Here is a 13,715-nt window from a genome sequence, read left to right on the forward strand (position 1 = left end):
AATGGACCTGCTATCCCCGTTTAAATAAGAAAATCGCATTTCAGTAGGCCTTTAAAGACACTGCCTTTGCGTGCCGGCCCAGTCACATAATATCTACGGCTTTTCACACACAAGTAAATGCAATGCATACTTGATCAACAGCCATACAGGTCACACTGAGGGTGGCTGTATAAACAACTTTAACACTGTTACAAACATGCGCCACACTGTGAACCCACACCAAACAAGAATGACAAACACATTTCGGGAGAACATCCGCACCGTAACAAAGCATAAACACAACAGAACAAATACCCAGAGCCCTTTGCAGCACTAACTCTTCCGGGACGCTACAATATACACCCCTCGCTACCCAGCATGTAACAATCATGTAGCATCCATTATTTTTAACACGAAAAACTAACTTTAAGATAGGAAATATTGTACCAAAAACAATACTATAGTGTGTACTTACTGTACTATAACTAACTATGGTAGTTTTATAAAGTAATGTATTGATAATGTGCACCGTTTGTCTTGGTCAAAAAAAATTCTACAGTATTGCCTTCGAGCTGCTTCTCCGTCAAACACACCATCAGCAGTCTTTCATCATTTTCATGGGTAAATGTCTGCCTTTTTTTTTTTTTTTTATCATTTTAACGTTCTTGGCTAGTGTTATCGACTCCTCTTGCTTTGGTATGGTGCAGACAATTCGTGCTATGCTCCAATAGCTCATGTTTTTGATGATTTCTTTCTTTACTTCAATGAATATCATCAGCTTCTTCTAAACTCTCCATCACATCGACTTTCTTTGTTTTCAACAAAGGTAGGTCTTGCTTGCTACAGGGAACAAGATATCGAGTGTTTTGATTGGATTTTACGGGATTCACTGTGACATTAGCTACGCCAACTAACGGTTTGGTGATTTGTAACCCAAATTAAAGCATAAAACATAGTTGGGAATATTTTATGTAGCCTCAAAAATCCCTAAACGCGGACACTCGTAAGCCAAGATACCACCACACTGCAATGTTCCCTCTAATTTTTCATGTGTGTGAGCAAACGCAAAAACTCCCTGAGCATTCAGTGGAGCCCATGTGAGCAACATCAGACGTGCACACTGTGGCTACACCAGCAGCACACCTGTCCCAAACCTGACTAAATAACAAGTTCAATCTCCATCCATCCATCCATGTTCTACCGCTTGTCCCTTTCGGGGTCGCGGGGGGTGCTGGAGCCTATCTCAGCTGCATTCGGGCGGAGGGCGGTGTACACCCTGGACAAGTCCCCACCTCATCGCAGGGCCAACACAGATAGACAGACAACATTATCTTATCTTATTATTATAATCAAATGACAGCAGTCATTTCCATGAGGTTATTTTCTAATATAAGTGTTTAGGCCCACTTACAATGACAATAACAAAACATATTGTTTTTCATGAACTGTGTAATTGTATTGCTTGTCTGGGTGGAGGTCCTGCTTTGGAAATAATTTGTACCCCTTTCAGACATTGCATTTAGTTCCCATTAAAACATTCACATGTTGCACAATGAAATGTAAGCAGGGGATCATGTGTACATTCCTGCAACTTCCTGTTTGTAAAAAATATATTTTTATTAGTCCATCCCCATCCATTTTCTACCGCTTATTCCCTTCGGGGTAGCGGAGGCGCTGGAGCCTATCTCAGCTACAATCGGGCGGAAGGCGGGGTATACCCTGGACAAGTCGCCACATCATCACAGGGCCAACACAGATAGACAGACAACATTCACACTCACATTCACACACTAGGGCCGATTTAGTGTTGCCAATCAACCTATCCCCAGGTGCATGTTTTTGGAAGTGGGAGGAAGCCGGAGTACCCGGAGGGAACCCACGCAGTCACGGGGAGAACATGCAAACTCCACACAGAAAGATCCCGAGCCTGGGATTGAACCCAGGATTACTCAGGACCTTCGTATTGTGAGGCAGACGCACTATCCCCTCTTCCACCGTGCTGCCCTATTTTTATTAGTATTTATTTAATATACTAACAGCATTTCATGATTAATATTTATAAATTAAGATTCCTAATACATGACATTATTATAAGCACACATTGAATTGGTAAATCATAGTGTAACGACCTGGAATGACACTTTAATTGTGTGTTGTTGGAGTTGTCCGACTTTTTGTGTGGCTGTAAATGCATCACTGGCTAAGTGCCATATGTGCATGTGCTTGCGCAAGTGAGAAAAAGCGAGCGGCTGCTGTTGATATAACAACGTTGCTTTTGGTCTGGTTTGTACTGCAGAAAATGACCACTTTTGCTAGATATCATTTTTTTTTACTAATGTTTTGGTGATGTGTTTATGGCCGACAATAAAGAGTTTTGCTCAGTAAAGTGATCGATGGAATTCATGTCCTCAAAGCGTCTTGACAGACATTACAATATTTGAACAATGATGACGAAAACTGTTTTCTCTGTCATGTCCGTGTGTCGAAAATTGTTATGCGCTTATTTTTTTATTTGATTTTGTGCGTGGCATAGATTTGCCGTGCACAGAGGACGCTTGAGCAGTGCGCAATTGCACAGGCGCGCACCTTAGAGGGAACGTTGCCGTACTGTCAGGAAAGTGTTAATTTGATAACATGTTAATTATTGTGGTTTGCACTCTGCCCTGCATTATGAGAGCTGTTCCTAATTGTTTGGTTACATTATTTTGTTTTCAAAATGCACCTTTCGATATGTCTACTGTTACGTTAGGACAGGGGTCGGAAAACCAAAATGTTGAAAGAGACATATTGAACCATGAATTAAAAAAAAAAATCTGTCTGGAGCCGCAAAAAATTAAAAGCCTTATATAAGTGTTATAATGAAGGCAACACATGATGTAAGTGTCTATATTAGCTATATCAGCCTACTATCAAAGGCTGACGCAAATCTTCGTTGGCAGAAATGTTGTATTTTAATTTTTATTCTCCACATTTTTGCAACATTGGAAATCATTAGTAAAATGGAGGCTTCGCACAGGATGAGATAACTTCTGGAAATTACTGGCTCAGAATGGCCAAAGGTATAGATGTGTGTGTCCAAGTTAAAGGAAACGGCAGGCTGTCTTCTTCTAATGGATGTATTTCAATCTTTGCAAGCTGGGTAACGTTTGCTGTAGTCTGGAACAACATGGCATATAAACAACTATGAGAAAAGCAGCCAGTATTACATACAGATAATGTGTCATGAGACATGCGAATATAATTTAAATACATAGAGGATATTAAGGAAATTAAATGAGCTCAAATATACCTACAAACGAGGCATAATGATGCAATATGTACATACAGCTAGCCTAAATAGCATATTAGCTTGCTGTCATGCAATGACCAAATATGCCTGATTAGCACTCCAACAAGTCTATAATATCAACAAAGCTCACCTTTGTGCATTCACACACAGAAAAAAAAGTTTGGTGGACAAAATGAGACAAAGAAGAAGTGGCATAAAACACAAACTCCGATGAGTTCAAGGATCGCTGAAATTAGTAGGACAAAACGGCGCTCGTCAAATGCTCTCATCAGTGAAGCATGTTTAATACAAACGGTGGGATTTCTAACAATTAGGACGGATGTGTCAGGTTTGTCCTCCTACAGAAACCATAGTAAAACAAAACAAAAAATGTTTTCATCTTTGAAAAAGCTTCAGGGAGGTTGCTGACCCCCGTTTTTAGGAGCTTCAGTTGTATCGTGCGTGGTAAATTGTTTAAGATGCATGCAAACACTAGGAATAAGAGCTAAATATTTATATTGTGTGTCCTTGCAAAAACGAATGAAATCTACTGTACTGGTTCAGCAATGAAGAAAAATAAAATGGATGTGGTTTCGCAGATCAAACACCCAATGGGGATGGTGTTTTTGTCACAGATGACTGAATGAGAGACAAAACAAATAGTTTGGAAGTACAAAGCATCTGCCGAAGATAATGTTATTATTGTCTGTGGAGCGCAGGCGGAGCTGTGTTGATATTAGGATTTGCTGCAGGTGACATGACACTGCTGGATCGCCTTCAAATGAGGCTGCTCGTGTTATCTGAGCCTTGATTGGTCTTTTGTCTGGCTCGAGGCGCTATTCAACACAGTTTGCTTCCTCCATCTGTAGAGCCAAGTTCACCTCAAGCTCATGTTGGTCGGTGGCCTCGGTCGGCATTTGTTCAAACACGACTGATCTCAGTGGTTCTTTTTTTGCAGCTACTGCGTGTATTTGAGGGTGAAACAAGCAAGCGCGCCGTGCAAACTCCAACTGTGGACTGCTCAGCTGGTGAGAGAGAGGCTGGTGTGTGCCGAGTGCCAGAGTGACGCCATGTCCAAGTCAGACCGATGTGGAGGAGGCGGCTTTGAAGGCACCAGGTAATCTAAAACAATTTAATCAAACCATGACAAGAAATGGACATACACCACAGTTGTTTGTCACATTGCACATCTTTTTGTCTAATTACATACACACGTAGGAGTATACAATGTTGCCCCTGGAGTGACCACACAATGAATGGTAAATGGGTTATACTTGTATAGCGCTTTTCTACCTTCAAGGTACTCAAAGCGCTTTGACACTATTTCCACATTCACCCATTCACACACACATTCACACACTGAAGGTGGGAGCTGCCATGCAAGGCGCTAACCACGACCCATCAGGAGCAAGGGTGAAGTGTCTTGCTCAGGGCCACAATGGACGTGACGAGGTTGGTAGAAGGTGGGGACTGAACCAGGAACCCTCAGGTTGCTGGCACGGCCACTCTCCCAACGGCGCCACGCCGTCCCAATGAAATAAGTAATTAAAGCACCTTGGATATTAAACAGGAGTAATGTTATTTTCTTGTATGTACAGTAAGAGATACTGTATTTGGTCGTCTCCGTTCCAATATATGCCGTATCTCAAGTCATCTACTTGGACAAATAATTCTCCATGTGACAGCAGGATGGCTTGTAATTCAACAAAGAGGATACACAATTAGACTTAGACATAGACTTACACTTCCTTTTTATTGTCATTCAAATTTGAACTTTACAGCACAGATAAGAACGAAATTTCGTTAAATAAGCTCATGGTAGTGCAGGATAAAAAAGCAATAAGGTGCATATATAAATAAATACATATATATAAATAATATATAAATATATCTATAAAATAAACAAATATATATAAATATATATAAATAAATAACTAGATTACTGTACAGATAAATATATTGCACTTTTTTACATGTGTCCACGTTTATGGATGTATGTTATATTGTCTTTTTTATTGCAGCGAGTTAATCCATTTTGGGGGGAGTTGAGGGGATAATTTAATTTAATTATGATGCGTTCAAGAGTCTTACGGCTTGAGGGAAGAAGCTGTTACAATACCTGGAGGTTCTGCTTCGGAGGCTGCGGAACCTCTTTCTAGAGTCCAGCAGTGAAAACAGTCCTTGGTGGGGGTGGGAGGAGTCTTTGCAGATTTTCTGAGCCCTGGTCAGGCAGCGGCTTTTTGCGATCTCCTGTATAGGAGGAAGAGGAGTCCTGATGATCTTTTCCGCCGTCCTCACCACTCTCTGGAGAGACTTCCAGTCTGAGGCACTGTAGGCTCCAGTCCAGACAGAGATGCTGTTGGCCAGCAAAGGGGAAATATTTTAAAAAACAGACTTTTTTACATACACATACAGGGGAGCTCGATTTACAAATTTAATTGGTTCTTGAACAGGGTTCGTAAACCCAAAAGTTTGTATAGTAAAGCAGAGTTCCCATAAGAATCTATGTAAACATGAATAACTTGGTCTAACCTCGCCAAAAGCTACTATGTTAGTAAAAAACGCACACTTTTTGAAGAATATACAGTACAGGCCAAAAGTTTGGGCACACCTTCTCATTCATTCAATGCGTTATTTTCATGACTATTTACGTTGTAGGTTGTCACTGAAGGCATCAAAACTATGAATGAATACATGTGGCGTTATGTACTTAACAAAAAAAGGTGAAATAACTGAAAGCATGTTTTGTATTCTAGTTTCTTCAAAATAGCCACCCTTTGCTCTGATTACGGCTTTGCACACTCTTGGCATTCTCTCGATGAGCTTCAAGAGCTAGTCACCTGAAATGGTTTACATTTCATAGGTGTCATAGTTTTATATATAGTTTATACAGTATATATATATATATATATATATATATATATATATATATATATATATATATATATATATATATATATATGTCTTAATAAGGTTATCCAAAAAATAGTGCTCGATACCGTAGTAGAGCGCAATATATGTATGTGTGGGAAAAAAATCACAAGACTATTTCATCTCTACAGGCCTGTTTCATGAGGGGGGGTACCCTCAATCATCAGGAGATTTTCTGATGATTGAGGGTACCCCCCCTCATGAAACAGGCCTGTAGAGATGAAATAGTCTTGTGATTTTTTTCCCACACATACATATATATATATATATATACATATATATATATATATATATATATATATATATATATATATACACACACACACACATATATACATATCAAACCAATATAACAAGGCAGTAATGGCTTAACAATCTCTTTTTTTTATCCAAACAACACAACATTATTACAGCAAGCTTAAAGGTCAACAGGCACACACATACAAAAGTATTGTTGGTGTGCTCCGAAACTAGGAACATTTATGGCATTGTGTCACTCTGGGATCACCTTAAGTCACTGCTAGCTATAGCACAAACTAGCAGTATGAGGTGATCCTTCATCGGCTTGTGTCCCGGTAGTGCCTTCACCTTCACTATAATAAAGGTCCGCTGTGGCAAACTTACTGCGGAACAAAGCCCCTTTTGCTGATAAAATCCTCAAATTGAAGGTGGCGCGAGCCGGAAGCTATGTCGCAAAAACGCTAGTTCAAAGCTGTTGTTTAGGAACTCGAAGCTCCATAGCAAGACTGTAAAGTATGTAAGAACACTGTTTAGACATCTCAAAATGCCACAAATTCAGTCAGCCATTTAGAATATTCCGCTCTGAATACCTTCGGCTATTTTCGGAGATTGACATCACGGTTGTTACGTTTCTGCACTCTTAAGTTAATGTTATCAGATCAGTCATTCTGAAATATGCAAAAATTTGAAAAAGATGTGGTGGTGTTCATCATTCAGAATCCTTATGTAAAACAAGAACACACATGCTTTGCTTTTTTTATGCATTAGAAATCCAAAATGAATGATTGAGTGAACAGATCGCGGGTCCTCTGTTGCGCTCATTAATACTCTCTCTAAAAACATCCAGAAAGCGCTAACAATACTACATTTACATGTCATGACCTAAAAACTAACCAAATATGAGTGATATTGTTATTATAAGCGCCAATGCAGACGGACTATTGTAGCCACGCAGCGATAGCGGTGAGCTAATGCTAACTTAAGCTGCTATTGTTGACGGCTGCTTCTGCTTGGTCTCAAACTTGCCAAAAGTCAATTCTAGATTATAATTCCTGCATCTCTCACCTGGTAGTAGACAAATGTGGCCATGGATCGACAGGCTGGTCGACTTGCCCGTTCCCGAGATGGTGAAATAGACTTCAAAAGACGTTTCCTACAGGAACATTTTTTAACTCTCTGTGAGAATTGTGATTGATCCTTCATCCAAACGGAATTATGTGATCGTCCCGTTGGTCGGCATCCCAGCGCGAGTGGATATATTACAGTGTTTGTTTTATTTTGGTTTGTTATGCTTATTTTGTATGTTTAGCACTTGCAATGCTGCGGATAAGATAGTGTCACAATGGAACTGCATCCATCACTTGGTTTATAAAACCTATTGCTCATCCTCATTGTATTCGGGCTCAAAAATATAAGGTCCTGGATCATAGAATAGAATGCCTTTTATTGTCCTATACACAGGTACAGTGAGATTAAAAGCAACTCCAGTATCAGTGCGCCAGTCTACAAAATATACAAAACATAGGAAGAAAAGAAAAAGAAAAATAGTGCAAAAGGAGGTAAGGTGTACAGTCCAGTCCTGAGAATGATTTATGTTCAATGTGTTGTTTACAGTAAATAAATATTACATTATATACATATATACAAAAGCATTCAGATTGTGTGTGGAAAGTAAAAATTGCACACAGGATCATAATTTTTCCAGAAGTAATGGTTGTTGTCTCTCACAAAGTCTGCTTGATTAGCATTGTTGTTGTTGGGGAAGGGCTCTATGGTTCCTAGCGCGATGTCCCGCGATCACGTGACTGGTTTCCTCATTATCTCTCAAAATGGCCCCGGAATCTCCGTGAGATTGACTTTGTAAGACTTGTGGTGTCATAAATCAGATATATATGATTATAGTGTTAATATAGAGGCAACTTTTTTTCCCCACTCTACTGGTACTTTAAGTGTGCTGTTATTATTGATCCTTAGGATATTTTAACCAAAATGTCATTGACGTGGGTTAAAAAAAACACAAATCACCTAATTGATTAGAAGCTGGAGACGTGAGGGTGCAGCTCACATATTAATCACTGTCATGATTATAAAAAATGCCTCATATTTTTGTTTACTACAGTGGAGAGTTAACTTCCGATACAAAATGTCCCCGCAGTTCCTTTCAATGCCTTACAATGCTTCATCCTTAGCCACAGTAAGTATTTGGTGCCTCACCTCTGTTTTGTCCCTTGTTCTAGAACTTTCTGGGCAGCAGCTTCAGTCATAGGCTGCCATGGCTCGTGGGTGCGAGAGTCGTCGTCCGAAGGCTGCCGATGTCCACCTTACTCTGTCCTCTTTGTGTGATCGGCCACGGGGCACATCACCACGTCGAAGGACCAGTATGTCCACAATCAGCTCCTGCAAAACTCTTGCAGGGCCTTGTCAGTCAAGCCCCCAGATCCAGAATCTCTGGATGGATGGCTTCACTCAAGGAGATCAGCAGCATCCTGCCACTTGTATTCGTATTTTTCAGCTCATACTCGATTGTACTGCATTACTTAGTATGCACGCAGCGACCCGTGCTTCAGTTTTGACTGCCACCTTGTTGTTACTTTCTTTCCTCCAAGCACAGCAAGCTTCATATGCATTGTTACCTCTTCTGCTATCTACCTCTATAAACAACATTGCGTAATATGCAAAAAAAAAAAAAAAGATTTTGCTTTATGCATTTTCTACTCTTGATCGTTACGTTTATTGTAATATAGCTATATGTATTTGTATCCTCACCTTTTTTACAGTTTAAGGCCTGATTGAAAGGTTTTTTTGTTTTGTTTTTACAAATGGGACACAGAGTCTGGTTCTTTTTTTGTCCATTTTAAACAGTTGAACCTCTAAAGTTGATTTTCAAAGAAGCTACACCAGAATCCACAGACTTTGACCTTGATGATGACCATAGAACAAGAAATGAACCTTAAGAGACGACGTAGAAAAGCGGTACACGCTGCTCAGTACAATATAGCTAAGTCGACACTTATAGAAAAGAACAGAACAAAGTGCGATAGTTTTAAGTGAAGACACCAGCATGTGAGCATGTCTGTCATCAGTGGTCATCAAGGGTGAGTACACCTTTTATTGTTTATTGGTTTTTATTGATTGGAAACTGTTAACTTCTTTTTACACGTGTATGATAACGTCAAATAGTCAAATGTATGGCATTTTTATGACAATAATTTACCTTTAACTTTAACTTTATAAGCAGTCATCCTTTCTATCTCCATATGCATGCATACAGATTACAATATTTTCCTTTAATATTACAATCTAGTCGTATTATCATATTGTCTCGAGCAAAATGTAAACTTTTTGGCAAAATTGAATTTTATTCATAGTGTTATAGTTTGTCCCAAATGCTGTATTGACCTGAATATAAGACAACCACTTTTTCAAGCTCTATCTTTTGGAAGATTATTCTTTATGACAAAAATCAAATACTTTTTTTTACAATCAGTGAAATAACGGTATACAAAATGTTTGTATTTCATATCATCCCTCCCCCTTTTGACAGGATTAGGGTTAGGTACAGCGAGCCTCTGTTGGCGGCGGCATCTCTCCAAGTCATTGGGGTGTGCGTGAGTGCCAGTAAGAAAAGCTTCGACTCGCTTTGTTGTTTGGTACCACATGTTGGGTTGCATATATACAGTATATACAAAACCCAAAACCAGTGAAGTTGGCACGTTGTGTAAATCGTAAATAAAAACAGAATACATCCATCCATCCATCCATCTTCTTCCGCTTATCCGAGGTCGGGTCGCGGGGGCAGCAGCCTAAGCAGGGAATCCCAGACTTCCCTCTCCCCAGCCACTTCGTCCAGCTCTTCCCGGGGGATCCCGAGGCGTTCCCAGGCCAGCCGGGAGACATAGTCTTCCCAACGTGTCCTGGGTCTTCCCCATGGACTCCTACTGGTCGGACGTGCCCTAAACACCTCCCTAGGGAGGCGTTCGGGTGGCATCCTGACCAGATGCCCGAACCACCTCATCTGGCTCCTCTCGATGTGGAGGAGCAGCGGCTTTACTTTGAGCTCCTCCCGGATGACAGAGCTTCTCACCCTATCTCTAAGGGAGAGCCCCGCCACCCGGTGGAGGAAACTCATTTCGGCCGCTTGTACCCGGGATCTTGTTCTTTCGGTCATAAACCAAAGCTCATGACCATAGGTGAGGATGGGAACGTAGATCGACCGGTAAATTGAGCGCTTTGCCTTACGGCTCAGCTCCTTCTTCACCACGGATCGATACACTGTCCGCATTACTGAAGACGCCGTACCAATCCGCCTGTCGATCTCACGATCCACTCTTCCCTCACTCGTGAACAAGACTCCGAGGTACTTGAACTCCTCCACAGAATACAATAAATTGCAAATCCTTTTCAACCTATATTCAATTGAATAGACTGCAAAGACAAGATATTTAACGTTCAAACTGGAAAACTTAGTTATTTTTTGCAAATATTAGCTCATTTGTAATTTGATGCCTGCAACAAAAGCTGGCACTAGTGGCAAAAAAGACTGACAAAGTTGAGGAATGCACATCAAACACTTATTTGAAACATCCCACAAGTGAACAGGGTAAATGAGAACAGGTGGGTGCCATGATTGGGTATGAAAGCAGCTTCTATGAAATGCTCAGTCATTCACAAACAAGGATGGGGCGAGGGTCACCACTTTGTGAACAAATGCTTGAGCAAATTGTTTAAGAACAACATTTCTCAACCAGCAAGGAATTTAGGGATTTCACCATCTACGGTCCGTAATATCATCAAAAGGTTCAGAGAATGTGGAAAAATCACTGCACGTACGCAGCAAGGGTGAAAACCAACATTGAATGCCCGTGACCTTCGATCCCTCATGTGGTACTGCATCAAAAACCGACATCAGTGTGTAAAGGATATCACCACATGGGCTGAGGAACACTTCAGAAAACCACTGTCAGTAACTACAGTCCGTCACTACATATGTAAGTGTAAGTTAAAACTCTACTATGCAAAGCGAAAGCCATTTATCAACAACATCCAAAAACGCCGCCGGCTTAGCTGGACCCGAGCTCATCAAAAATGGACTGATGCAAAGTGTAAAGGTGTTCTGTGGTCTGACGAGTTCACATTTTAAATAGTTTTTAGAAACCGTGGATATTGTGTCTTCTGGACCAAAGAGGAAAAGAACCATCCGGATTGTTATATGCGCAAAGTTCAAAAGCTGTGATGGTATGGGGGTGTATTAGTGCCCAAGGCATGGGTAACTTACACATCTGTGAAGGCACCATTAATGCTGTAAGGTACATACAGGTTTTGGAGCAACATATGTTGCCATACAAGCAACATTATCATGGACACCCCTTCTTATTTCAGCAAGACAATGCCAAGCCATGTTTTACAACAGTGTGGCTTCATAGTGAAAGAGTGCGGGTACTAGACTGGCCTGCCTGTAGTCCAGACCTGTCTCCCATTGAAAATGTGTGGCGCAATATGAAGCTTAAAATACCACAATGGCGACCACGGACTGTTGAACAACTTAAGCTGTATATCAAGCAAGAATGGGAAATAATTCCACCTGAAAAGCTTAAAAAATTGCTCTCTTCAGTTCCCAAACGTTTACTGAGTGTTGTTAAAAGGAAAGGCCATGTAACACAGTGGTAAAAATGTCCCTGTGCCAACTTTTTTGCAATGTGTTGCTGCCATTAAATTCTAATTTAATGATTATTTGCAAACATTTTTTTACGTTTCTCAGTTTGAACATTAAATATTTTGTCTTGCTGTCTATTCAATTGAATATAAGTTGAAAAGGGTTAGCAAATCATTGTATTCTGTTTTTATTTACGAATTACACATCGTGCCGACTTCACTGGTTTTGGGTTTTGTAAATGAATTATGTTAAAAGACCTGTTCTGTTTTTAAGACATTTTATCTTCGAAAAAAATATGACATTTAGGTCAATACAGTACTTCTCAAAAGTTAGGTTTGAGAACACGTTTTGTTTTCATATCGGCGGTAACTTCTTTTTACACTTGTTGATTGTTAAAACTTTACTTACAAATACATGTCTGTACAGTTAATCCAATTTTTATGATGGCAACAGTTTGACCCTGAAATAAGTTGTTTTTTAATAACATTATTGCCCATGACAAAATGTTGTTTCAAACAACCAAATATTCGACCTTAGAGGTTCCATAAGTGTTTCCGTTCAGTTAAATCCCATTATCAGGTATGAGTGACTACTCAGGTGCTTAAAGTAGATTTATTTAGTCTTGGCTAAAATAAATCCAACGACTTTTTAGGCAGAATCTCGTAGGAGTGGGAAAAAAAGCCATTTAACAACATGTCAACATCCTTAAAGAATTTTCCCTCCCTTCCTCATTAGACATTCAGTTACCTTCACATGGGGATTTTATCAGTCATCCCCCTCTTTTTTTCTACCTTTTTACTCCCAGTTTGTATTCATTAATGGCCCAAAAAGGTCAGACACAGCACTTCTTCATGTGTGTTTCTTCCTGCCAAAAAACAGCAGATTAACGTAACATTCTTGACTTGGACAACACAGCTCATTCAAGCGCACGAATCCCAGATACCACACACACATACCAGAACGTTCCTTTAGGTGCCTAAGCCGTGACTTGTTATTCCCCTCCCAACCACATGTTTGTGTTTGTGTGTATTTATTATTAAACATTGCATTTATTAGTGCCGCGCATTATCCTCATGTACACACTCTCCATTAGTGAAAAAATAAACTATTTTATTGTCAACCATCCTCTTCCTGTCATATATTCTGATGTCAGAGATAAAGTCTTCTAATTGAGGATTACAATGACTATCCTTTTTTATTTGTCACACACCACTGGCTAAGAATGATGTTGATTATATTCCTTACTTTGTGTTTACTTGCAGCAGTTAAAAAAAATAATGCAGTGGGGGTGAATGTATGCAAACATGGAGCCATCAATATCATTTTACTGCATTCTCTGCATTCTGGTTCCTATCGTAAATGGAATGATGACAGGCCAAATGACAAACTTGTGTATATAATCATGTTTTAACAAATTATAGGGAGTGTTTTAACAACCAAAGACAACATGAGGAAAGCACAGGCTAATTTAACACAAATTAAAAATGCTTTACGTGACAGGAAACTGGTCCCCATAACGCAAAATGATATTGGCCCATCCATCATATCCCAAAGTCTAATATCTGCTATTAATGTCATGATCCGTTGCCCGGATCATGTTCTTGTTTAGTTTTGAACTCCCTCAGTTCCTGTGTTGAGCACCCC

The 13,715-nt window shown here is 39.9% G+C and overlaps 1 protein-coding gene across 3 annotated transcripts in view; it reads left to right on the plus strand.

The window, feature by feature from the left end:
* LOC133575798 (somatomedin-B and thrombospondin type-1 domain-containing protein) overlaps positions 1–13,186 on the plus strand; it is an 85,440-nt gene extending 72,254 nt beyond the window's left edge. For 2 of the 3 annotated variants that reach the window (XM_061928646.1, XM_061928647.1), the window contains exons 4-5: positions 4,206–4,364; positions 8,656–13,186. In XM_061928646.1, coding sequence (XP_061784630.1) covers positions 4,206–4,364; positions 8,656–8,761 — 265 coding nt within the window. In that variant the 3' untranslated portion in view covers positions 8,762–13,186. Of the gene's footprint in view, positions 1–4,205; positions 4,365–8,655 lie in introns of those variants that run through there. The other variant, XM_061928643.1, reaches the window with a different exon arrangement.
* Positions 13,187–13,715: the final 529 nt, after the last annotated feature.

Source organism: Nerophis lumbriciformis, linkage group LG33, assembly GCF_033978685.3.
Source record: "Nerophis lumbriciformis linkage group LG33, RoL_Nlum_v2.1, whole genome shotgun sequence".
In the NCBI taxonomy this organism is placed as follows: Eukaryota; Metazoa; Chordata; class Actinopteri; order Syngnathiformes; family Syngnathidae; genus Nerophis; species Nerophis lumbriciformis.